This window comes from Oncorhynchus tshawytscha, unplaced genomic scaffold (assembly GCF_018296145.1).
Source record: "Oncorhynchus tshawytscha isolate Ot180627B unplaced genomic scaffold, Otsh_v2.0 Un_contig_57_pilon_pilon, whole genome shotgun sequence".
Taxonomy (NCBI): domain Eukaryota; kingdom Metazoa; phylum Chordata; class Actinopteri; order Salmoniformes; family Salmonidae; genus Oncorhynchus; species Oncorhynchus tshawytscha.
In genome coordinates, this window is record NW_024609823.1 from 307,245 (window position 1) to 334,624 (window position 27,380).

The 27,380-nt window shown below is 38.4% G+C and overlaps 1 protein-coding gene across 5 annotated transcripts; it reads left to right on the top strand.

The window, feature by feature from the left end:
• Window positions 1–1,494: 1,494 nt before the first annotated feature.
• Window positions 1,495–27,350, top strand: LOC112241690. 5 transcript variants are annotated; one of them, XM_042319032.1, is made up of 24 exons: window positions 1,495–1,646; window positions 1,771–1,843; window positions 1,941–1,964; window positions 4,236–4,274; window positions 5,500–5,538; window positions 6,390–6,428; window positions 6,911–7,032; window positions 10,550–10,828; window positions 11,009–11,104; window positions 11,275–11,401; window positions 12,375–12,413; window positions 13,265–13,303; window positions 13,826–13,947; window positions 17,461–17,739; window positions 17,920–18,015; window positions 18,186–18,312; window positions 19,285–19,323; window positions 20,175–20,213; window positions 20,696–20,817; window positions 24,332–24,610; window positions 24,791–24,886; window positions 25,057–25,183; window positions 26,157–26,195; window positions 26,381–27,350. In XM_042319032.1, the coding sequence occupies exons 2-24, from the start codon at window positions 1,777–1,779 to the stop codon at window positions 26,518–26,520; spliced, it is 2,415 nt and encodes an 804-aa protein (XP_042174966.1). In that variant the 5' UTR covers window positions 1,495–1,646; window positions 1,771–1,776; the 3' UTR covers window positions 26,521–27,350. The 5 variants fall into 5 exon arrangements, with proteins under 5 accessions (XP_042174966.1, XP_042174967.1, XP_042174968.1 ...); XM_042319033.1 differs by lacking the exon at window positions 19,285–19,323; XM_042319034.1 differs by lacking the exon at window positions 12,375–12,413.
• The last annotated feature ends 30 nt before the right edge of the window (window positions 27,351–27,380 follow it).

Consider the following 27,380-nt stretch of genomic DNA (forward strand, 5'->3'; position numbering starts at 1 on the left):
TGAATGATATAAAATTGAGGCATCACAAATCTAGCTATAACCTTGTCATGCATGTTGGTAGATTACTGCAGGGACCACCCATGTGTACAAATGTATGTGTAAAGGTATTGCTTCCATCCCTCTCCTTGACCCAACCTGGGCTGGAACGATGGACCCTCTGAACACGACAACAGTCACCCACAGAGCATTGTTACCTATAGCTCCACAAAAGCAGCGACAGAGCAAGGGAAACAACTAACTAGCCAGCCGTTTCACACTGGTTATAAATGCACGCATGACTGTAAGTCGCTTTGGATAAAAGCATCTGCTAAATGGCGTATATTATATTATAACTGTATATTTATATTACATTTCAAGGACGGCCTAAACTCTTTACTTCTTGTGTGCACTGCCAATATTTGACGTGACCTCAACTTTCCCCAGAATTCTGTGCTACAGGATGACACACTCTGAAGTGCAGTCACGCACAGAGTAAAACATTGGTAGGGCCCTTAATTATTATTAGATTTTTTTGTTGTTGCCTAATTCAGGTTTTGTTCTCCCAAATTCCGCTTTCTCTGTTTTGTTTTGCCAGGATTCGTATTTCCCCCATTTCTTTCTAGCTTCGCTCTCAAAATCACATAAAAAAATGGATATAATAACAATAGGGTGCTCTACACACCAGGGGGAAAAAATTTAAGTCTAAAATTTTAGTGCACCTAGCACCTATACCAATGCTAAATTTAGCTAGCTAGCAGGCTCAGCTAAATAAAAAATACCCATAGATACTTTACTACAGTATACCTCATAGCCAGGTCTCAAGCCATGTCATGAGATTTGCAAATTAAATAGGACTAGGTTGTCTCTAGCTAATAATCTTTTATTTTCTATTTGTCACGTTCGTCGTATGAATCGGACCAAGGCGCAGCGTGGTATGCGTACATTCTCTATTTAAAAGAATGAACACTGAACAAACTAAACAAAACGACACGTGAAGCTATGCAAATGAGTGCTGACAGGCAACTACACATAGACAAGAACCCACAAAGACCAAAGGGAAATGGCTACCTAAATATGATCCCCAATCAGAGACAACAATAAACAGCTGCCTCTGATTGGGAACCATATCAGGCCACCATAAACATACAAATACCTAGACCTACAAAACCCTAGACATACAAAAACCCTAGACAATACAAAACCACTAGACAATACAAAACTCCTAGACAATACAAAAACTAGCGTATCCACCCTAGTCAAACCCTGACCTAACCAAAATATAAAGAAAACAGAGATATCTCAGGTCAGGGCGTGACACTATTACAGCAAATCAAGTCCTGATTAAGATATTGAAGGTGAATATAGCTAAGAAACCAGTTAGCTACCTAGGTCTAGGTCTAATTGTTTTGTAATCTCATAATTGAAACGTATGTATTGCATTCCATTTGTTGTTATTCCACCTTATTCATTTGATTTACATATAAAATACATAAGCCTGGTGCCAAAACCTGCAGTAAGTGTCCTTGGGGTGATTCATGTATGCCATTGGCTATGGGGGTTGGCCACATTCCACCTTCTTAACATACCTACGTATAAACTATACCTAGGAACCAATAGTCCCAACCCAACAGAACTACACAGAAGAAAGGGTGAATGCGCAGAAACAGGTGAGCTGTTCTAACACATCTGTTTGTAGAATAGAACATGTAAAATGTGAATGAAGACAGTTTTGAAGAAAGGGATAATGATATTCATGGTTATGACGATAAATATGAAACATTTTGCTTCTAGATTTGAATGGACAAGGAGCTTGTGACAATGAGGAATCAAATGATGCTTTTTGTGCTGTTTTTGTTGATAACGAGTAAGTACTTTATCCACTTGTATGATGATGATTGTGTTAGTATTTTACATGTGAATTTAAGCTTGCTCACCTTGACCCCCCTCCATTGTTTCAAAAGGTAAGGTGACCACTGCTGATTTTGGTGAGTTTACATTACACCCAATAACTGATTTCAATCAGTTATTTCAACTCGGACTAAATTGTAACTGAAACCGTCATGAGATACTTACATAACATGAAATAAGCAGAGATTACATCACTTAGTCTTAGAGGCATAGGTGGTAGTTCCTGAACTAGCACAGATGAATCGATTTGACTTCCTTATTCTACCGAAAGAATGCTTGGTGTGAAAACTACAGGTGTGAAAACTTGGCCTACAAGCATCCTAAAATAACTTCTATTTAACTTCTATTGTGACAATGTCACTCGAGAAGATCTGTGAATTAGAAGATTTTGCGCAGGTGTGCATGGATGTCTGTGGTATGTGTCTACCAAAGGAGGCTGGTGGCTCTTTAATTAGGGAGGACAGGCTCTTGGTAATGACTGGAGCGGAATTAGTGGAATGGTATCAAACACATCGTTTCCATGTGTTTCATGTCATTCCATTGACTCCGTTCCAGCCATTATTCCGAGCCGTCCTCCCCTCAGCAGCCTCCACTTGTGTGTACTTGTACTTGTGTACTTGTGAGAGAGGGGGGGAATAGGGAGAATACTGGAGCATGCCTCACTCTCCATTGACTTGCATTGGAATTGCTTATACTGTATAATATACAGTGGCTTCAGAAAGTATTCATACCTCTTGATTTGTTACACATTCTTTGTGTTACAGCCTGAATTTAAAATGGATTAAATATACATTTTTGCTCACCTATCTACACACAATACCCCATAATGATAAAATGAAAACATGCTTTTCGAATTGTTTGCTAATTTTTTGAAGATGAAATACAGAAATGTCAAATTTACATAAGTATTCACACCCCTTTGCTATGACACTCCAAATTGAGTTCAGGGGCATCCAATTTCCTTTGATCATCCATGAAATGTCACTACAACTCTATTGGAGTCAACCTGTGGCCAATTCAATTGTTTGGACAAGATGGAAAAAAATAAAACACACCTGTCTATATAAGGTCCCACAGTTGACAGTGCATGTCAGAGCAGAAACTATACCATGAAGGCCAAGGGACTGTCCGTAGATCACCTCATCTCGGAGGTCATCTGGGGAAAGGTATAAATGTCAGGGTGTGCGCTACTGGTCGAAGGTAAGTCAGGTGCAGGAGAGCAGAGATAGGTGATAACAGGCGCACTTTATTCATACCCAATGAAAATAGCAATATACGCCCAAAGTACACGAATGGTACAAAATAACCAAAACACACGGGCCAAACACAGACTAATACGAGCTACATGTAACAAACAAACAATTTCACACAAAGACATGAGGGGGAACAGAGGAATAAATAAATGTAGTGTGACTGGGAATGAAAACCAGGTGTGCAGGGAACAAGACAAAACAAATGGATAAATGAAAAATGGAGCGGCGATGGCTAGAAAGCCGGTGACGTCGACCGCCGAACGCCGCCCGAACAAGGAGAGGAGCCCACTTCAGCGGAAGTCATGACAATAAAACAATTTCTAGAGTGTTGAACGTTTCCTTGAGCACAAAATATGGAACTACTCAGACTCTGCCTAGCGCTGACCAAACTGAGCAACCGTGCAAGAAGAACCTTGGTCAGGGAGGCAACCCAGAACTACAGTTTTTATCAAATATTTCATATTTTCATATTTTTATCATATTTGTACTGCGTATTTGAGCTTGTGTCCTCAAAAGTGACTACACCGCAGCAATTTACCATTTTTTTTTACCAGAAAGGTGAGATTTGTACATTTCTTGGAGTGTGCAGCATTAGTAGTTATTGTTTATGCCCCTTCATGATAAATAGTTACTTTTGGGGATTACAGTGATTACATTTAAGATCAAATTGAGTTACATTTAAGTGGTATTGCATATACTATAGGAGTGTGTGTGAGAGAGTGTGTGGCTTTCTTTAGATATTGTTTTATATACAGTATATATACTGTAAGACATGTTGACAATCTTATGTTGAAAGAACACTTGGACCCTAAGCCCATTATGGAATGGCCACTTGCTGATGTGTCTGATAGTGATCCCTCCAGTCTGACATGGTTTTGGGAAAAATGAGAATTGAGACAATACTCACTTATATTCCTGCTGCCACTTGTCCATATTCAAAAATTCAAGATCCATTCCTGAGCATCTTGTGTCCCGCCGCAATCTAAAATCACTGGGACTTTAAGCGTTTATAAAAGACCAAATCCCGTATTTTGGGGGCTACGGGGGTTTTACAGGAAGTGCTACATTTCCAACCTCTCTGTCTATATCCTCCAGTGAACACTTCAACAACTGATGACCCTTCAACAACCCCTGGTGAGTTTACATTACACCCAATAAATAGCTGATTTCAATCCACTTCTCAATTCTCTCTTACTGGATTGTAACTGACTGAAACCGTCTCTTATCTTAATGAGATGTTATGTTATATAACAAATATTATATATAGGTGGGGTTGTCACGAAAGAGCTGGGATTTGATCAGTAAATGTGTAGGTGTGACGCGGGCTTGCCACTGACTGGTCCACCAATCACTGTGCATCACGATTTACATGAGGGTTGGGTTTGATTACAATCATGTCAATGTTTTTGGATTTAGCGACTAATACTTTTTACACTATGACTGAATAGGTTTCTTCTGGCTTTGTCCCTCTGCAGCAGACACGTTTTGGGCTTTGGGTTTTGGCACTCTCTGGAATGTTGAGAATGTTGAGGGCTGGTGGCTTGTGCTCTTGCTAAAATATTATTTTCTGAATACTAGAATTAGCAAAAAATGAATCAAATCAGAGCAAAGCGAATCTATGGAAGTCAACCCTAGTTTACCTCGGCCCTCATGGATCGGTAATGAATTATTGTTGCTGTCGAGTTGATACTCTTGAAATGTCACAAAATACTTTTTAAATCAACTGGTGGTTGAAGCATGAGACAACGCAACACATTACTCTTACATTTAAACCAACCGGTGGCTGCAGCAGGGTAGGGTACTAGGGGGTAAATAGCCCTCTGCGGTAACTGACCTCCCCCCCCCCTCCGTAAATCACATTAGACCACAAGATGTTACCAGGGTTTCCCAAACTCGGTCCCCAGGACCCCAAGGGGTGCATATTTTGGGTTTTGCCCCTGCACTACACAACTGATTCAAATAATCATCTAATCATTAAGCTTTGATCATTTGAATTCAAATAATCATCTAATCATTAAGCTTTGATCATTTGAATCAGCTGTGTATTGTTAGAGAACAAAACTAAACGTGCATCCCTTTGGGTCCCGGGGACTGAGTTTGGGAACAGTTGATTTAGACAATGACTAGCCCAGTTAGCGCTAGTTTATGCTAACTTGCTAGCTAGCAACTTCACAAGCAGTAAATGCACTTGCATCCCAGCTGCCACTTGTCCATATTCAAGACCCATTCTCGAGCATGTCGTGTTCCGCCGCAATCTAAAATCAGTGGGGCTTTAAGCGTTTATAAAAGACCAAATCTTGTATTTTGGGAGTTTTACAGGAAGTGCTACATTTCCAACCTCTCTGTCTATATCCTCCAGTGAACACTTCAACAACTGATGGCCCTTCAACAACCCCTGGTGAGTTTACATTACACCCAATAAATAGCTGATTTCAATCCACTTCTCAATTCTCTCTTAGTGGATTGTAACTGACTGAAACCGTCTCTCATCTTAATGATATGTTATGTTATATAACAAATATTATATATTAGTGGGGTTGTCATGAAAGAGCTGGGATTTGATCAATAAAGTTATAGTTGTGACGCGGGATTGCTACTGGATGGGTGGCCAATCACTGTGCATCACGATTTACATGAGGGTTTGGTTTGGATTACAATAATGTCCACTTGCCCACTAACAGTAGATTAAACAGATGCACTGATTGTGCTCTATCCAATCGTAGCCTCCAGACAGTGAGACAGCCCTGTCCATTACACAGTGCCTTGGAGACTCGGCATCGTTTACATAAAACAACTGGTTGACAATCTTATGTTGAAAGAACACTTGGACCCTAAGCCCATTATGGAATGGCCACTTGGTGATGTGTCTGATAGTGATCCCTCCAGTCTGACATGGTTTTGGGCAAAATGAGAATTGAAATATTGTGCACTTGCATTCCAACTGCCACTTGTCAATATTCCAAAATGAAAAACCAATTCCGAAGCATCTTGTGTCCCGCCATGACCTAAACTCACTTTGGCTGAATTGCTTGGGCAAAATGAGAAGTCAGACAATATGATTTACATCCCAGCTGCCACGTGTTCATATTCAAAAATTCAAGACCCATTCTCGAGCATCTCGTGTCCCGCCGCAATCTAAAATCAGTGGGGCTTTAAGCGTTTATAAAAGAGACCAAATCCTGTATTTTGGGGGCTACGGGGTTTTACAGGAAGTGCTACATTTCCAACCTCTCTGTCTATATCCTCCAGTGAACACTTCAACAACTGATGACCCTTCAACAACCCCTGGTGAGTTTACATTACACCCAATAAATAGCTGATTTCAATCCACTTCTCAATTCTCTCTTAGTGGATTGTAACTGACTGAAAACAATGTTATATTAAAATAACACCTGGACTCTAATCCCTTTATGGAATGGCCACTTGGTGATGTGTCTGATAGTGATCCCTCCAGTCTGACGTGGTTTTGGGAAAAATTTGAATTTAAATATTGTGCACTTGCATTCCAACTGCCACTTGTCAATATTCCAAAATTAAAAACCAATTCCCAAGCATCTTGTGTCCCGCCATGACCTAAACTTACTTTGGTTGAATTGCTGAAAAATCCCAAGAGTTTATTCTCCCTTTAGTGTGTGGCATAACCCAAATCAACAACAAAATAGTTGGGGTGAGGATGACAATGCAGAAAGTTGGCCGTGACAGATAGTTAGATAATCGCTGTATGACCTAATTGTAATGATGTTATTAACGGACCATTTTGTTCATCTCAGGCCCACTCTATCCATTTGGGGCTGGAGACACAGTGAGCTCCCGATCCGATGATGGAAGTTCCCCTCCTATAACCCTGGAGCAGCCATTTGTTTATTTTGGAAAACCGTATCAACAGATACACGTGCGTAAAAACAAATGTTTTTAACCTCTCTGGGATAGTACATACATTACATACATTATGGAGTGATAGTAGTACACACTGTATTTATTAGTACACACTGTATTTATCACATAACAATAATACATTATCAAACATAAACTCTTTAATCCCACCTATCACCATAGACCTCAGCTCTTTAATCCCACCCCTCAGCCACTCTCAGCCCATCCCACCTATCACCATAGACCTCAGCTCTTTAATCCCACCCCTCAGACACTCTCAGCCCATCCCACCTATCACCATAGACCTCAGCTCTTTAATCCCACCCCTCAGCCATTCTCAGCCCATCCCACCTATCACCATAGACCTCAGCTCTTTAATCCCAGACCTCAGCTCTTTAATCCCACCCCTCAGCCATTCTCAGCCCATCCCACCTATCACCATAGACCTCAGCTCTTTAATCCCAGACCTCAGCTCTTTAATCCCAACCCTCAGCCACTCTCAGCCCATCCCACCTATCACCATAGACCTCAGCTCTTTAATCCCGCCCCTCAGCCACTCTCAGCCCATCCCACCTATCACCATAGACCACCCCTCAGCCACTCTCAGCCCATCCCACCTATCACCATAGACCACCCCTCAGCCACTCTCAGCCCATCCCACCTATCACCATAGACCACCCCTCAGCCACTCTCAGCCCATCCCACCTATCACCATAGACCACCCCTCAGCCACTCTCAGCCCATCCCACCTATCACCATAGACCACCCCTCAGTCACTCTCAGCCCATCCCACCTATCACCATAGACCACCCCTCAGCCACTCTCAGCCCATCCCATCTATCACCATAGACCACCCATCAGCCACTCTCAGCCCATCCCACCTATCACCATAGACCACCCCTCAGCCACTCTCAGCCCATCCCACCTATCACCATAGACCACCCTTGTTTGGTTTCCATGTGCCATATATTTATCAATTGTCCTGTGATGTTTTAGATCCTTTTTTTAACCTTTCTAATCATATAGTAACCACAAATTCTGAGCTAAAGATGAAAACCTTTCCTACGAGTATCATTATATTATTTATTGACTAACTATGTCTTTCGAAATCGCCCAACACTGCTATTTGGAGGGTTAATTTTAAGAGGATGTTGTGATTTTTTTTTAACCATTCCTGAACCTGTGACCAGAAACAAGCTACATGGGGGCAATACCAGAGTAAATGATCTCTTAATTCTCTCTCTTCGCAGGCAAAATTTACAGAGCTGAGATTGTTGTATGCCCCCTACATATAGCATTCTGTTGGTGGCAAGAATTATATATAAAAACTTACATTTAAAAACTCTAAGTGTTGAATCAAGTATAGTTTTTTTGTACTAGTTCATAAACTAGTACAATTTGTATCTTTAATATATGGCAGGCAAACAAGTTCCCTACCGTCTCCCTTTTCCACTTGCCTCCTCCATTTTTGTGGTAGTACTGCATCCATTTGGTTGTAAGTTTGGATTGAACAGATATTCCCATATATTTTCAATAGCTAAATATGTGACATAACTCCTCCATTTCTATTCATAATATCATTAATAAATATAATACCATTTAAAAGAAAATCTATAAAGAATGTTTTTTTATTAATCAGTATATTTGAGTTTAACTATAATATTTGTTGTAATATTTGTTATAGCTTGTCTTGAGGATAAAACTGAAATTGTAACCAGTTTTGTATGGCTTGTTTAAGAAAGGGCAATACTTTAAACAAAATTTCATTTTCAATTTGTCAGAAATTAGAAGTTTCAATCTGTATACATGCAAAAAGGCAATTTTTGAACAAAGGCTGAGCCTTTCTTAATAATCTACTGGAGAACCATTTTAGGTTTAGTATAATTTATGTATTAGTGAAGCTTTTAGTGAAAGGTTTCAAATGCTAATATTTAATCATTTTAGCCCCCCAAACTCATATTCATTATATAAATAGGCACGTTTAATTTGTCTGGCTTAGCATTCCAAATCAAATTAAATGAGACTGTGCAGGGATCCAGATTGCGGACTTAAGAAAAAACGAGTCATCAGCATACATTGACATTTTTGTTTTTATCCCCTGGATTTCTAACCCCTTGATGTTCTTGTTGGATCTAATTTTAATAGCTAGCATTTCAAAGGCCATAATAAATAGATATGGAGACAACGGACAGCCTTGTTTGACTCCTCTTAAAAGCTCAGTACTTTCTGAGAAGTAACCATTATTTACTATTTTACACCTGGGGTTGCTGTACATAGCTTTAACCTATTGTATAAGAGATTCACCAAAATTAAAGTAATCCAGGCATTTATATATAAATTCTAGTCGTACTTTATCAAATGCCTTTTCAAAATCTGCTATGAAGACCAAGCCTGGTATCTTCTATGTTTCATAATGTTCAATTGTTTCAAGTAATTGTCATATATTATCTCCAATATATGGTCCATGTAAAAATCCTGTCTGATCAGCAATGAACAATATCTGGTAAAACATGTTTTATTCTATGTGCTATGCATTTCGCCAGGATTTTCACATCACAACATTGAAGCATTAGAGGCCTCCAGTTTTTAAAATGGACTGGATCTTTATACCACTTGGGTCCTGTTTTAGTAGTAATGAAATCACACCTTGTTGAGAACTTGAACGTCTACCATTTGTATAGAAGTAATTAAAATATGCTAATAATGGATATTTGAGTACATCAAAAAAAGTTCTGATGTACCTCTACTGGTATACCGTCAAGCCCTGATGTTTTCAAGACTGAAAATATTTTATTGCCTCAAAAAGTTCCTCTTCAAGTAAGTTGGCATTCACACAGGTCTTTCTGTAAATGTGTTAATTTTAAATTATTATTATTATTAGGAAAGAAATCATTACAGTTAACACCATTCAGTGCAAATAGAGGAGACTGAAAAGAAAACATGCTTAAAATATTTTGCTTCATTTTTCAAATTATAATTTGAATCATGGATAACTCCATCATTTGTAACAAGTTTCTGTAAATTATTTTCGGTAGAATTTCTATGTTAAAGATTCAAGAGAAATGTTGTGCATTTTTCACAATTTTCCATCTAATTCACTTTATTTTTGTAATACATTACACTTGATCATTCTTGAATAAGTACCTCCATTTCTTTTTGTTTTTTTCTCTAGCCTATTTTGTGCCTCTACAGTACAATTTCCATTACCATCTGCCTGCACTGTTACTTCCTCTATTTCCTTTATTAGTCTAATCTATTTTGACCTAAACTGCTTTTGTTTTAATTATGAGTATTGTATTGAATGGCCTCTAAAAGTACATTTAAAAGTGTCCCATACAATATGTTGCATGTACTTTATTTATTCACGCATTTTGTCTGATTTTCATTGACTTTCACTTGTCAGTGTTGTAAGCGATGCAAAACCATCTTCTCCAAAGATCTGTCATTACAAATAAACAAATGATGAAGCGTAACCAGTTGTGTCTAAACTGCCATACAGGCTTTATTTCCATTTCAATTAAGAAATTTCATTTCAGGTGAACCACAATGGACATCTGACCTTCAATGCAGCATTTACCAGTTACACACCATACCGATTCCCTGCATTTTCCTCAAGAGATCTGATTGCTCCATTTTGGACCGATTTGGACAACAGGCGGAATGGTACCATCTCTTACCGGCAGTACAGCAGTGGCAGTGTTCTTCAACAGGCCACACAAGATATTAATCAGTACTTCCCAAATCTGGGCTTCTCTGTTAATTGGGTCTTCGTTGCTACCTGGGATAAGGTTCCCTACTACAACACTTTTGGAACAGTAAGACTTTTTGTTGTAACTCTGTTTCTATTGTCAGCTAAAGTGATGCTTAGTTATTTTTAAGCCAATTAGTAAAAGCCTGTGAAGTTATGATATAAGATGTATAATGGGCAAGATTGGTCCATGACACAGGGGGCTACAGTATGTATTAAAATGTGTATCTAATTTCCTTAATATAAGGAAATCACCTTCCAAGTGGTTCTGATTGCTGGTGGCCAATCCTCCTTCATCCTGATGAACTATGGGGAGATTGCACCAACAACTCAAAATATTCAGGTCAGAAGAATGAATGCATATTATACATTTTCATGAAGAATAATATGTGGGTTTATATTCATTATCATGAGCATAAATTGCATTCCTGATGTGAATTATGTATGGATAGTATTTTATCTCTGATGCTTTTAATAAATTCTAATAACGATCTATGATATGTGTATTTCTAGGCTGGCTATGACACAGTCAACTCCATCCACTACTTCTCCATCCCGGGGTCATTTCAAAGCAACGACACAACATTCAGTTACACCAGCAATGTCAATGTCGCTGGTCGCTGGGCCTTCCAGACAAATGGTACTTTCAACAAACCTGGGTTCAAATACTATTTCATGTATTTCAATTACTTTAAATACATTTCAAAATAATTATTCAACGTTTTTAAAAAGTAGTTTACGTGAATGTATTTGGAAATACATTTGTAAAGTATTATATCTACAGCTACTTCTACTTGATGGCTGTTTAAAACATTTTTAAAAAAGACAAGTTCACCAGGATACACTTTGACATCATCTGGTGTGCAACATCACTTGATAACGTTAAATAGCACTATTATCCCATTTCTGCACCAAAACTCTGGTATTTTTCCTTATTGTATTTAGGGACCAATTGTTTTTACATGGTCCTTCGAGATGGATTTAATTACCAACTTTTTTTTTTACATTGTCTGTCATTTCTCCGGATTTGGCGACCAATAGTTTTTACACTATGACTGATCAAGTATTATTATGGCTTTGTCCTGTCCTCTGCAGAAGACACGTTTTGGGCTTCCTTGGCACTATCTGGAATGTTGAGTTGTGCTGGTGGCTTGTGCTCCATGCAAAAACATTATTGTGTGAATTCTAGAATTAGCAAACAATAGTTTACCTCGGCCCTCCTGAATTATTGTTGCTGTCGAGTTGATACTCTTAAAATGTCACAAAATACATTTTAAATCAACTAACTGGTGGTTGCAGCAAGGTACAACGGAAAACACACAAGAGTGGGACAAATCAAGGTGATCTGCCTCCATTGAAAATGAATGACTTATGGACTGCAAAGAGTTTAGTGAAGTAGTCAGTGGAATTGGTCAACATTCAGGGAGAGAAAGGGGAGCAGGTGATTGGAGTTTAAACAGCTGTACTGCTCCATACAATCGAATCAGCAGGATCGAAGGCGGGTGGGGCTTTGAGTGTTTATAAAAGAGTCCAAATCTCATATTTTGGGGGCTACAGGACTTTACAGGAAGTGCTTGTGCTAAGTTTCCAACCTCTCTGTCTATATATTCCAGCGACCACTTCAACAACTGATGGCCCTTCAACAACACCAGGTGAGTTTACATTACACCCAATAAATAGCTGATTTCAATCCACTTCTCAATTCTCTCTTAGTGGATTGTAACTGACTGAAACCGTCTCTCATCTTAATGATATGTTATGTTATATAACAAATATTATATATTAGTGGGGTTGTCATGAAAGAGCTGGGATTTGATCAATAAAGTTATAGTTGTGACGCGGGATTGCTACTGGATGGGTGGCCAATCACTGTGCATCACGATTTACATGAGGGTTTGGTTTGGATTACAATAATGTCCACTTGCCCACTAACAGTAGATTAAACAGATGCACTGATTGTGCTCTATCCAATCGTAGCCTCCAGACAGTGAGACAGCCCTGTCCATTACACAGTGCCTTGGAGACTCGGCATCGTTTACATAAAACAACTGGTTGACAATCTTATGTTGAAAGAACACTTGGACCCTAAGCCCATTATGGAATGGCCACTTGGTGATGTGTCTGATAGTGATCCCTCCAGTCTGACATGGTTTTGGGCAAAATGAGAATTGAAATATTGTGCACTTGCATTCCAACTGCCACTTGTCAATATTCCAAAATGAAAAACCAATTCCGAAGCATCTTGTGTCCCGCCATGACCTAAACTCACTTTGGCTGAATTGCTTGGGCAAAATGAGAAGTCAGACAATATGATTTACATCCCAGCTGCCACGTGTTCATATTCAAAAATTCAAGACCCATTCTCGAGCATCTCGTGTCCCGCCGCAATCTAAAATCAGTGGGGCTTTAAGCGTTTATAAAAGAGACCAAATCCTGTATTTTGGGGGCTACGGGGTTTTACAGGAAGTGCTACATTTCCAACCTCTCTGTCTATATCCTCCAGTGAACACTTCAACAACTGATGACCCTTCAACAACCCCTGGTGAGTTTACATTACACCCAATAAATAGCTGATTTCAATCCACTTCTCAATTCTCTCTTAGTGGATTGTAACTGACTGAAAACAATGTTATATTAAAATAACACCTGGACTCTAATCCCTTTATGGAATGGCCACTTGGTGATGTGTCTGATAGTGATCCCTCCAGTCTGACGTGGTTTTGGGAAAAATTTGAATTTAAATATTGACATGGTTTTGGGCAAAATGAGAATTGAAATATTGGCACTTGCACTTGCATTCCAACTGCCACTTGTCAATATTCCAAAATTAAAAACCAATTCCCAAGCATCTTGTGTCCCGCCATGACCTAAACTTACTTTGGTTGAATTGCTGAAAAATCCCAAGAGTTTATTCTCCCTTTAGTGTGTGGCATAACCCAAATCAACAACAAAATAGTTGGGGTGAGGATGACAATGCAGAAAGTTGGCCGTGACAGATAGTTAGATAATCGCTGTATGACCTAATTGTAATGATGTTATTAACGGACCATTTTGTTCATCTCAGGCCCACTCTATCCATTTGGGGCTGGAGACACAGTGAGCTCCCGATCCGATGATGGAAGTTCCCCTCCTATAACCCTGGAGCAGCCATTTGTTTATTTTGGAAAACCGTATCAACAGATACACGTGCGTAAAAACAAATGTTTTTAACCTCTCTGGGATAGTACATACATTACATACATTATGGAGTGATAGTAGTACACACTGTATTTATTAGTACACACTGTATTTATCACATAACAATAATACATTATCAAACATAAACTCTTTAATCCCACCTATCACCATAGACCTCAGCTCTTTAATCCCACCCCTCAGCCACTCTCAGCCCATCCCACCTATCACCATAGACCTCAGCTCTTTAATCCCACCCCTCAGACACTCTCAGCCCATCCCACCTATCACCATAGACCTCAGCTCTTTAATCCCACCCCTCAGCCATTCTCAGCCCATCCCACCTATCACCATAGACCTCAGCTCTTTAATCCCAGACCTCAGCTCTTTAATCCCACCCCTCAGCCATTCTCAGCCCATCCCACCTATCACCATAGACCTCAGCTCTTTAATCCCAGACCTCAGCTCTTTAATCCCAACCCTCAGCCACTCTCAGCCCATCCCACCTATCACCATAGACCTCAGCTCTTTAATCCCGCCCCTCAGCCACTCTCAGCCCATCCCACCTATCACCATAGACCACCCCTCAGCCACTCTCAGCCCATCCCACCTATCACCATAGACCACCCCTCAGCCACTCTCAGCCCATCCCACCTATCACCATAGACCACCCCTCAGCCACTCTCAGCCCATCCCACCTATCACCATAGACCACCCCTCAGCCACTCTCAGCCCATCCCACCTATCACCATAGACCACCCCTCAGTCACTCTCAGCCCATCCCACCTATCACCATAGACCACCCCTCAGCCACTCTCAGCCCATCCCATCTATCACCATAGACCACCCATCAGCCACTCTCAGCCCATCCCACCTATCACCATAGACCACCCCTCAGCCACTCTCAGCCCATCCCACCTATCACCATAGACCACCCTTGTTTGGTTTCCATGTGCCATATATTTATCAATTGTCCTGTGATGTTTTAGATCCTTTTTTTAACCTTTCTAATCATATAGTAACCACAAATTCTGAGCTAAAGATGAAAACCTTTCCTACGAGTATCATTATATTATTTATTGACTAACTATGTCTTTCGAAATCGCCCAACACTGCTATTTGGAGGGTTAATTTTAAGAGGATGTTGTGATTTTTTTTTAACCATTCCTGAACCTGTGACCAGAAACAAGCTACATGGGGGCAATACCAGAGTAAATGATCTCTTAATTCTCTCTCTTCGCAGGCAAAATTTACAGAGCTGAGATTGTTGTATGCCCCCTACATATAGCATTCTGTTGGTGGCAAGAATTATATATAAAAACTTACATTTAAAAACTCTAAGTGTTGAATCAAGTATAGTTTTTTTGTACTAGTTCATAAACTAGTACAATTTGTATCTTTAATATATGGCAGGCAAACAAGTTCCCTACCGTCTCCCTTTTCCACTTGCCTCCTCCATTTTTGTGGTAGTACTGCATCCATTTGGTTGTAAGTTTGGATTGAACAGATATTCCCATATATTTTCAATAGCTAAATATGTGACATAACTCCTCCATTTCTATTCATAATATCATTAATAAATATAATACCATTTAAAAGAAAATCTATAAAGAATGTTTTTTTATTAATCAGTATATTTGAGTTTAACTATAATATTTGTTGTAATATTTGTTATAGCTTGTCTTGAGGATAAAACTGAAATTGTAACCAGTTTTGTATGGCTTGTTTAAGAAAGGGCAATACTTTAAACAAAATTTCATTTTCAATTTGTCAGAAATTAGAAGTTTCAATCTGTATACATGCAAAAGGCAATTTTTGAACAAAGGCTGAGCCTTTCTTAATAATCTACTGGAGAACCATTTTAGGTTTAGTATAATTTATGTATTAGTGAAGCTTTTAGTGAAAGGTTTCAAATGCTAATATTTAATCATTTTAGCCCCCAAACTCATATTCATTATATAAATAGGCACGTTTAATTTGTCTGGCTTAGCATTCCAAATCAAATTAAATGAGACTGTGCAGGGATCCAGATTGCGGACTTAAGAAAAACGAGTCATCAGCATACATTGACATTTTTGTTTTTATCCCCTGGATTTCTAACCCCTTGATGTTCTTGTTGGATCTAATTTTAATAGCTAGCATTTCAAAGGCCATAATAAATAGATATGGAGACAACGGACAGCCTTGTTTGACTCCTCTTAAAAGCTCAGTACTTTCTGAGAAGTAACCATTATTTACTATTTTACACCTGGGGTTGCTGTACATAGCTTTAACCTATTGTATAAGAGATTCACCAAAATTAAAGTAATCCAGGCATTTATATATAAATTCTAGTCGTACTTTATCAAATGCCTTTTCAAAATCTGCTATGAAGACCAAGCCTGGTATCTTCTATGTTTCATAATGTTCAATTGTTTCAAGTAATTGTCATATATTATCTCCAATATATGGTCCATGTAAAAATCCTGTCTGATCAGCAATGAACAATATCTGGTAAAACATGTTTTATTCTATGTGCTATGCATTTCGCCAGGATTTTCACATCACAACATTGAAGCATTAGAGGCCTCCAGTTTTTAAAATGGACTGGATCTTTATACCACTTGGGTCCTGTTTTAGTAGTAATGAAATCACACCTTGTTGAGAACTTGAACGTCTACCATTTGTATAGAAGTAATTAAAATATGCTAATAATGGATATTTGAGTACATCAAAAAAAGTTCTGATGTACCTCTACTGGTATACCGTCAAGCCCTGATGTTTTCAAGACTGAAAATATTTTATTGCCTCAAAAGTTCCTCTTCAAGTAAGTTGGCATTCACACAGGCCTTTCTGTAAATGTGTTAATTTTAAATTATTATTATTATTAGGAAAGAAATCATTACAGTTAACACCATTCAGTGCAAATAGAGGAGACTGAAAAGAAAACATGCTTAAAATATTTTGCTTCATTTTTCAAATTATAATTTGAATCATGGATAACTCCATCATTTGTAACAAGTTTCTGTAAATTATTTTCGGTAGAATTTCTATGTTAAAGATTCAAGAGAAATGTTGTGCATTTTTCACAATTTTCCATCTAATTCACTTTATTTTTGTAATACATTACACTTGATCATTCTTGAATAAGTACCTCCATTTCTTTTTGTTTTTTTCTCTAGCCTATTTTGTGCCTCTACAGTACAATTTCCATTACCATCTGCCTGCACTGTTACTTCCTCTATTTCCTTTATTAGTCTAATCTATTTTGACCTAAACTGCTTTTGTTTTAATTATGAGTATTGTATTGAATGGCCTCTAAAAGTACATTTAAAAGTGTCCCATACAATATGTTGCATGTACTTTATTTATTCACGCATTTTGTCTGATTTTCATTGACTTTCACTTGTCAGTGTTGTAAGCGATGCAAAACCATCTTCTCCAAAGATCTGTCATTACAAATAAACAAATGATGAAGCGTAACCAGTTGTGTCTAAACTGCCATACAGGCTTTATTTCCATTTCAATTAAGAAATTTCATTTCAGGTGAACCACAATGGACATCTGACCTTCAATGCAGCATTTACCAGTTACACACCATACCGATTCCCTGCATTTTCCTCAAGAGATCTGATTGCTCCATTTTGGACCGATTTGGACAACAGGCGGAATGGTACCATCTCTTACCGGCAGTACAGCAGTGGCAGTGTTCTTCAACAGGCCACACAAGATATTAATCAGTACTTCCCAAATCTGGGCTTCTCTGTTAATTGGGTCTTCGTTGCTACCTGGGATAAGGTTCCCTACTACAACACTTTTGGAACAGTAAGACTTTTTGTTGTAACTCTGTTTCTATTGTCAGCTAAAGTGATGCTTAGTTATTTTTAAGCCAATTAGTAAAAGCCTGTGAAGTTATGATATAAGATGTATAATGGGCAAGATTGGTCCATGACACAGGGGGCTACAGTATGTATTAAAATGTGTATCTAATTTCCTTAATATAAGGAAATCACCTTCCAAGTGGTTCTGATTGCTGGTGGCCAATCCTCCTTCATCCTGATGAACTATGGGGAGATTGCACCAACAACTCAAAATATTCAGGTCAGAAGAATGAATGCATATTATACATTTTCATGAAGAATAATATGTGGGTTTATATTCATTATCATGAGCATAAATTGCATTCCTGATGTGAATTATGTATGGATAGTATTTTATCTCTGATGCTTTTAATAAATTCTAATAACGATCTATGATATGTGTATTTCTAGGCTGGCTATGACACAGTCAACTCCATCCACTACTTCTCCATCCCGGGGTCATTTCAAAGCAACGACACAACATTCAGTTACACCAGCAATGTCAATGTCGCTGGTCGCTGGGCCTTCCAGACAAATGGTACTTTCAACAAACCTGGGTTCAAATACTATTTCATGTATTTCAATTACTTTAAATACATTTCAAAATAATTATTCAACGTTTTTAAAAAGTAGTTTACGTGAATGTATTTGGAAATACATTTGTAAAGTATTATATCTACAGCTACTTCTACTTGATGGCTGTTTAAAACATTTTTAAAAAAAGACAAGTTCACCAGGATACACTTTGACATCATCTGGTGTGCAACATCACTTGATAACGTTAAATAGCACTATTATCCCATTTCTGCACCAAAACTCTGGTATTTTTCCTTATTGTATTTAGGGACCAATTGTTTTTACATGGTCCTTCGAGATGGATTTAATTACCAACTTTTTTTTACATTGTCTGTCATTTCTCCGGATTTGGCGACCAATAGTTTTTACACTATGACTGATCAAGTATTATTATGGCTTTGTCCTGTCCTCTGCAGAAGACACGTTTTGGGCTTCCTTGGCACTATCTGGAATGTTGAGTTGTGCTGGTGGCTTGTGCTCCATGCAAAAACATTATTGTGTGAATTCTAGAATTAGCAAACAATAGTTTACCTCGGCCCTCCTGAATTATTGTTGCTGTCGAGTTGATACTCTTAAAATGTCACAAAATACATTTTAAATCAACTAACTGGTGGTTGCAGCAAGGTACAACGGAAAACACACAAGAGTGGGACAAATCAAGGTGATCTGCCTCCATTGAAAATGAATGACTTATGGACTGCAAAGAGTTTAGTGAAGTAGTCAGTGGAATTGGTCAACATTCAGGGAGAGAAAGGGGAGCAGGTGATTGGAGTTTAAACAGCTGTACTGCTCCATACAATCGAATCAGCAGGATCGAAGGCGGGTGGGGCTTTGAGTGTTTATAAAAGAGTCCAAATCTCATATTTTGGGGGCTACAGGACTTTACAGGAAGTGCTTGTGCTAAGTTTCCAACCTCTCTGTCTATATATTCCAGCGACCACTTCAACAACTGATGGCCCTTCAACAACACCAGGTGAGTTTACATTACACCCAATAAATAGCTGATTTCAATCCACTTCTCAATTCTCTCTTAGTGGATTGTAACTGACTGAAACCGTCTCTCATCTTAATGATATGTTATGTTATATAACAAATATTATATATTAGTGGGGTTGTCATGAAAGAGCTGGGATTTGATCAATAAAGTTATAGTTGTGACGCGGGATTGCTACTGGATGGGTGGCCAATCACTGTGCATCACGATTTACATGAGGGTTTGGTTTGGATTACAATAATGTCCACTTGCCCACTAACAGTAGATTAAACAGATGCACTGATTGTGCTCTATCCAATCGTAGCCTCCAGACAGTGAGACAGCCCTGTCCATTACACAGTGCCTTGGAGACTCGGCATCGTTTACATAAAACAACTGGTTGACAATCTTATGTTGAAAGAACACTTGGACCCTAAGCCCATTATGGAATGGCCACTTGGTGATGTGTCTGATAGTGATCCCTCCAGTCTGACATGGTTTTGGGCAAAATGAGAATTGAAATATTGTGCACTTGCATTCCAACTGCCACTTGTCAATATTCCAAAATGAAAAACCAATTCCGAAGCATCTTGTGTCCCGCCATGACCTAAACTCACTTTGGCTGAATTGCTTGGGCAAAATGAGAAGTCAGACAATATGATTTACATCCCAGCTGCCACGTGTTCATATTCAAAAATTCAAGACCCATTCTCGAGCATCTCGTGTCCCGCCGCAATCTAAAATCAGTGGGGCTTTAAGCGTTTATAAAAGAGACCAAATCCTGTATTTTGGGGGCTACGGGGTTTTACAGGAAGTGCTACATTTCCAACCTCTCTGTCTATATCCTCCAGTGAACACTTCAACAACTGATGACCCTTCAACAACCCCTGGTGAGTTTACATTACACCCAATAAATAGCTGATTTCAATCCACTTCTCAATTCTCTCTTAGTGGATTGTAACTGACTGAAAACAATGTTATATTAAAATAACACCTGGACTCTAATCCCTTTATGGAATGGCCACTTGGTGATGTGTCTGATAGTGATCCCTCCAGTCTGACGTGGTTTTGGGAAAAATTTGAATTTAAATATTGTGCACTTGCATTCCAAATGCCACTTGTCAATATTCCAAAATTAAAAACCAATTCCCAAGCATCTTGTGTCCCGCCATGACCTAAACTTACTTTGGTTGAATTGCTGAAAAATCCCAAGAGTTTATTCTCCCTTTAGTGTGTGGCATAACCCAAATCAACAACAAAATAGTTGGGGTGAGGATGACAATGCAGAAAGTTGGCCGTGACAGATAGTTAGATAATCGCTGTATGACCTAATTGTAATGATGTTATTAACGGACCATTTTGTTCATCTCAGGCCCACTCTATCCATTTGGGGCTGGAGACACAGTGAGCTCCCGATCCGATGATGGAAGTTCCCCTCCTATAACCCTGGAGCAGCCATTTGTTTATTTTGGAAAACCGTATCAACAGATACACGTGCGTAAAAACAAATGTTTTTAACCTCTCTGGGATAGTACATACATTACATACATTATGGAGTGATAGTAGTACACACTGTATTTATTAGTACACACTGTATTTATCACATAACAATAATACATTATCAAACATAAACTCTTTAATCCCACCTATCACCATAGACCTCAGCTCTTTAATCCCACCCCTCAGCCACTCTCAGCCCATCCCACCTATCACCATAGACCTCAGCTCTTTAATCCCACCCCTCAGACACTCTCAGCCCATCCCACCTATCACCATAGACCTCAGCTCTTTAATCCCACCCCTCAGCCATTCTCAGCCCATCCCACCTATCACCATAGACCTCAGCTCTTTAATCCCAGACCTCAGCTCTTTAATCCCACCCCTCAGCCATTCTCAGCCCATCCCACCTATCACCATAGACCTCAGCTCTTTAATCCCAGACCTCAGCTCTTTAATCCCAACCCTCAGCCACTCTCAGCCCATCCCACCTATCACCATAGACCTCAGCTCTTTAATCCCGCCCCTCAGCCACTCTCAGCCCATCCCACCTATCACCATAGACCACCCCTCAGCCACTCTCAGCCCATCCCACCTATCACCATAGACCACCCCTCAGCCACTCTCAGCCCATCCCACCTATCACCATAGACCACCCCTCAGCCACTCTCAGCCCATCCCACCTATCACCATAGACCACCCCTCAGCCACTCTCAGCCCATCCCACCTATCACCATAGACCACCCCTCAGTCACTCTCAGCCCATCCCACCTATCACCATAGACCACCCCTCAGCCACTCTCAGCCCATCCCATCTATCACCATAGACCACCCATCAGCCACTCTCAGCCCATCCCACCTATCACCATAGACCACCCCTCAGCCACTCTCAGCCCATCCCACCTATCACCATAGACCACCCTTGTTTGGTTTCCATGTGCCATATATTTATCAATTGTCCTGTGATGTTTTAGATCCTTTTTTTAACCTTTCTAATCATATAGTAACCACAAATTCTGAGCTAAAGATGAAAACCTTTCCTACGAGTATCATTATATTATTTATTGACTAACTATGTCTTTCGAAATCGCCCAACACTGCTATTTGGAGGGTTAATTTTAAGAGGATGTTGTGATTTTTTTAACCATTCCTGAACCTGTGACCAGAAACAAGCTACATGGGGGCAATACCAGAGTAAATGATCTCTTAATTCTCTCTCTTCGCAGGCAAAATTTACAGAGCTGAGATTGTTGTATGCCCCCTACATATAGCATTCTGTTGGTGGCAAGAATTATATATAAAAACTTACATTTAAAAACTCTAAGTGTTGAATCAAGTATAGTTTTTTTGTACTAGTTCATAAACTAGTACAATTTGTATCTTTAATATATGGCAGGCAAACAAGTTCCCTACCGTCTCCCTTTTCCACTTGCCTCCTCCATTTTTGTGGTAGTACTGCATCCATTTGGTTGTAAGTTTGGATTGAACAGATATTCCCATATATTTTCAATAGCTAAATATGTGACATAACTCCTCCATTTCTATTCATAATATCATTAATAAATATAATACCATTTAAAAGAAAATCTATAAAGAATGTTTTTTTATTAATCAGTATATTTGAGTTTAACTATAATATTTGTTGTAATATTTGTTATAGCTTGTCTTGAGGATAAAACTGAAATTGTAACCAGTTTTGTATGGCTTGTTTAAGAAAGGGCAATACTTTAAACAAAATTTCATTTTCAATTTGTCAGAAATTAGAAGTTTCAATCTGTATACATGCAAAAAGGCAATTTTTGAACAAAGGCTGAGCCTTTCTTAATAATCTACTGGAGAACCATTTTAGGTTTAGTATAATTTATGTATTAGTGAAGCTTTTAGTGAAAGGTTTCAAATGCTAATATTTAATCATTTTAGCCCCCCAAACTCATATTCATTATATAAATAGGCACGTTTAATTTGTCTGGCTTAGCATTCCAAATCAAATTAAATGAGACTGTGCAGGGATCCAGATTGCGGACTTAAGAAAAAAACGAGTCATCAGCATACATTGACATTTTTGTTTTTATCCCCTGGATTTCTAACCCCTTGATGTTCTTGTTGGATCTAATTTTAATAGCTAGCATTTCAAAGGCCATAATAAATAGATATGGAGACAACGGACAGCCTTGTTTGACTCCTCTTAAAAAGCTCAGTACTTTCTGAGAAGTAACCATTATTTACTATTTTACACCTGGGGTTGCTGTACATAGCTTTAACCTATTGTATAAGAGATTCACCAAAATTAAAGTAATCCAGGCATTTATATATAAATTCTAGTCGTACTTTATCAAATGCCTTTTCAAAATCTGCTATGAAGACCAAGCCTGGTATCTTCTATGTTTCATAATGTTCAATTGTTTCAAGTAATTGTCATATATTATCTCCAATATATGGTCCATGTAAAAATCCTGTCTGATCAGCAATGAACAATATCTGGTAAAACATGTTTTATTCTATGTGCTATGCATTTCGCCAGGATTTTCACATCACAACATTGAAGCATTAGAGGCCTCCAGTTTTTAAAATGGACTGGATCTTTATACCACTTGGGTCCTGTTTTAGTAGTAATGAAATCACACCTTGTTGAGAACTTGAACGTCTACCATTTGTATAGAAGTAATTAAAATATGCTAATAATGGATTTGAGTACATCAAAAAAGTTCTGATGTACCTCTACTGGTATACCGTCAAGCCCTGATGTTTTCAAGACTGAAAATATTTTATTGCCTCAAAAAGTTCCTCTTCAAGTAAGTTGGCATTCACACAGGCCTTTCTGTAAATGTGTTAATTTTAAATTATTATTATTATTAGGAAAGAAATCATTACAGTTAACACCATTCAGTGCAAATAGAGGAGACTGAAAAGAAAACATGCTTAAAATATTTTGCTTCATTTTTCAAATTATAATTTGAATCATGGATAACTCCATCATTTGTAACAAGTTTCTGTAAATTATTTTCGGTAGAATTTCTATGTTAAAGATTCAAGAGAAATGTTGTGCATTTTTCACAATTTTCCATCTAATTCACTTTATTTTTGTAATACATTACACTTGATCATTCTTGAATAAGTACCTCCATTTCTTTTTGTTTTTTTCTCTAGCCTATTTTGTGCCTCTACAGTACAATTTCCATTACCATCTGCCTGCACTGTTACTTCCTCTATTTCCTTTATTAGTCTAATCTATTTTGACCTAAACTGCTTTTGTTTTAATTATGAGTATTGTATTGAATGGCCTCTAAAAGTACATTTAAAAGTGTCCCATACAATATGTTGCATGTACTTTATTTATTCACGCATTTTGTCTGATTTTCATTGACTTTCACTTGTCAGTGTTGTAAGCGATGCAAAACCATCTTCTCCAAAGATCTGTCATTACAAATAAACAAATGATGAAGCGTAACCAGTTGTGTCTAAACTGCCATACAGGCTTTATTTCCATTTCAATTAAGAAATTTCATTTCAGGTGAACCACAATGGACATCTGACCTTCAATGCAGCATTTACCAGTTACACACCATACCGATTCCCTGCATTTTCCTCAAGAGATCTGATTGCTCCATTTTGGACCGATTTGGACAACAGGCGGAATGGTACCATCTCTTACCGGCAGTACAGCAGTGGCAGTGTTCTTCAACAGGCCACACAAGATATTAATCAGTACTTCCCAAATCTGGGCTTCTCTGTTAATTGGGTCTTCGTTGCTACCTGGGATAAGGTTCCCTACTACAACACTTTTGGAACAGTAAGACTTTTTGTTGTAACTCTGTTTCTATTGTCAGCTAAAGTGATGCTTAGTTATTTTTAAGCCAATTAGTAAAAGCCTGTGAAGTTATGATATAAGATGTATAATGGGCAAGATTGGTCCATGACACAGGGGGCTACAGTATGTATTAAAATGTGTATCTAATTTCCTTAATATAAGGAAATCACCTTCCAAGTGGTTCTGATTGCTGGTGGCCAATCCTCCTTCATCCTGATGAACTATGGGGAGATTGCACCAACAACTCAAAATATTCAGGTCAGAAGAATGAATGCATATTATACATTTTCATGAAGAATAATATGTGGGTTTATATTCATTATCATGAGCATAAATTGCATTCCTGATGTGAATTATGTATGGATAGTATTTTATCTCTGATGCTTTTAATAAATTCTAATAACGATCTATGATATGTGTATTTCTAGGCTGGCTATGACACAGTCAACTCCATCCACTACTTCTCCATCCCGGGGTCATTTCAAAGCAACGACACAACATTCAGTTACACCAGCAATGTCAATGTCGCTGGTCGCTGGGCCTTCCAGACAAATGGTACTTTCAACAAACCTGGGTTCAAATACTATTTCATGTATTTCAATTACTTTAAATACATTTCAAAATAATTATTCAACGTTTTTAAAAAGTAGTTTACGTGAATGTATTTGGAAATACATTTGTAAAGTATTATATCTACAGCTACTTCTACTTGATGGCTGTTTAAAACATTTTTAAAAAAGACAAGTTCACCAGGATACACTTTGACATCATCTGGTGTGCAACATCACTTGATAACGTTAAATAGCACTATTATCCCATTTCTGCACCAAAACTCTGGTATTTTTCCTTATTGTATTTAGGGACCAATTGTTTTTACATGGTCCTTCGAGATGGATTTAATTACCAACTTTTTTTTTTACATTGTCTGTCATTTCTCCGGATTTGGCGACCAATAGTTTTTACACTATGACTGATCAAGTATTATTATGGCTTTGTCCTGTCCTCTGCAGAAGACACGTTTTGGGCTTCCTTGGCACTATCTGGAATGTTGAGTTGTGCTGGTGGCTTGTGCTCCATGCAAAAACATTATTGTGTGAATTCTAGAATTAGCAAACAATAGTTTACCTCGGCCCTCCTGAATTATTGTTGCTGTCGAGTTGATACTCTTAAAATGTCACAAAATACATTTTAAATCAACTAACTGGTGGTTGCAGCAAGGTACAACGGAAAACACACAAGAGTGGGACAAATCAAGGTGATCTGCCTCCATTGAAAATGAATGACTTATGGACTGCAAAGAGTTTAGTGAAGTAGTCAGTGGAATTGGTCAACATTCAGGGAGAGAAAGGGGAGCAGGTGATTGGAGTTTAAACAGCTGTACTGCTCCATACAATCGAATCAGCAGGATCGAAGGCGGGTGGGGCTTTGAGTGTTTATAAAAGAGTCCAAATCTCATATTTTGGGGGCTACAGGACTTTACAGGAAGTGCTTGTGCTAAGTTTCCAACCTCTCTGTCTATATATTCCAGCGACCACTTCAACAACTGATGGCCCTTCAACAACACCAGGTGAGTTTACATTACACCCAATAAATAGCTGATTTCAATCCACTTCTCAATTCTCTCTTACTGGATTGTAACTGACTGAAACCAATGTTATATTAAAATAATAATTGCCAAATTGTTACATTGTTATTCATATTTTCATATTATGCTGCATCTCTGTATCAAACCTCTGTCTCTATTCCTTCCAGCTTCTACATCTGATGAGCCTTTCGCAATTGATGACTTCTGCATAGATTCCATTTTTTGTAAAGGACAGGGTTTGACTGGTTCCGTTTATATGCTGAGCACTTTGTTAATTCTGGTGTTTCTTACCATTTTAAATAATTGATTCTTACTTTGTTGCAATCAAGGGAGTGGTTTTATTGGCAGCCGTAGTGCATGTGCTATTCGTTCGAGAGATTTCTCTTTCAAAGTGAAGGCTGGAGTGCACTGGAAGAATGAGAGTGGGGAAGGAGGGAGCCTATTGTCTAATATTCTAAACAGTATTGTATGTGCAGTTGCGCCTTTGAGTTACTCCAGATCCACTCCCATTTTGCTTGGGCCCTTCTTCCTGGGTGTTTTAATGGGCTTAGCTATTGTATTGATTTATTTGTGTAAATGGATAACTTGAAATATATTTACCTATTCATTAAAGTGGCAAATTCCAATAGAAACAAACTGATCACTGTGCCACTTTTTGATAAATGGTTGAGGAATGGGGCTGGAGAAATGTAACCCAAATTCATAGATGGATCTATGGGTGCAAGGACTGACTGATAACTATGTTACTCTGTTGCCGGACAGCGGTTGATTCAAAGCAGGAGCAACACAGATGTGCACTCCTGTCATTTAGATTGAGTTGTGTTGATTTAGTTCTGAGAGTGTTTGATGTTTTTATTATTTTGTATCATTGTTTTGGCCAAGCAGAGTGATGGTAATTACATTAGGGTAATTATTGACATCTGGATCTGCCCTGGGAAGGAAAAAGTTGGAAATATTCTTACTTATGGGAGCAATTGTTAACCAATCTGCTGACATACATTTTCTATGTCATTATGGTATTTTCTAGGCTTATAGACTTAGATTAGTGAGTATCTTTTTACATTGAAGCCTCCCTATATTTTCTCCTTGACAACTGTAATTAACCTGATTACTTTTAAATATATACTGGAAGTCTGATTGCAAGTATTTATTATGGTTTTCTTCCGA

Excerpts from the sequence above, each read along its gene's own strand:
- LOC112241690 (XM_042319032.1), top strand. The coding sequence starts at position 1,777 with ATGGACAAGGAGCTTGTGACAATGAGGAATCAAATGATGCTTTTTGTG. Across the intron at positions 24,611-24,790 it reads ACTACAACACTTTTGGAACA|GAAATCACCTTCCAAGTGGT; the intron begins GTAAGACTTTTT and ends CCTTAATATAAG. Across the intron at positions 25,184-26,156 it reads CTGGGCCTTCCAGACAAATG|CGACCACTTCAACAACTGAT; the intron begins GTACTTTCAACA and ends TATATATTCCAG.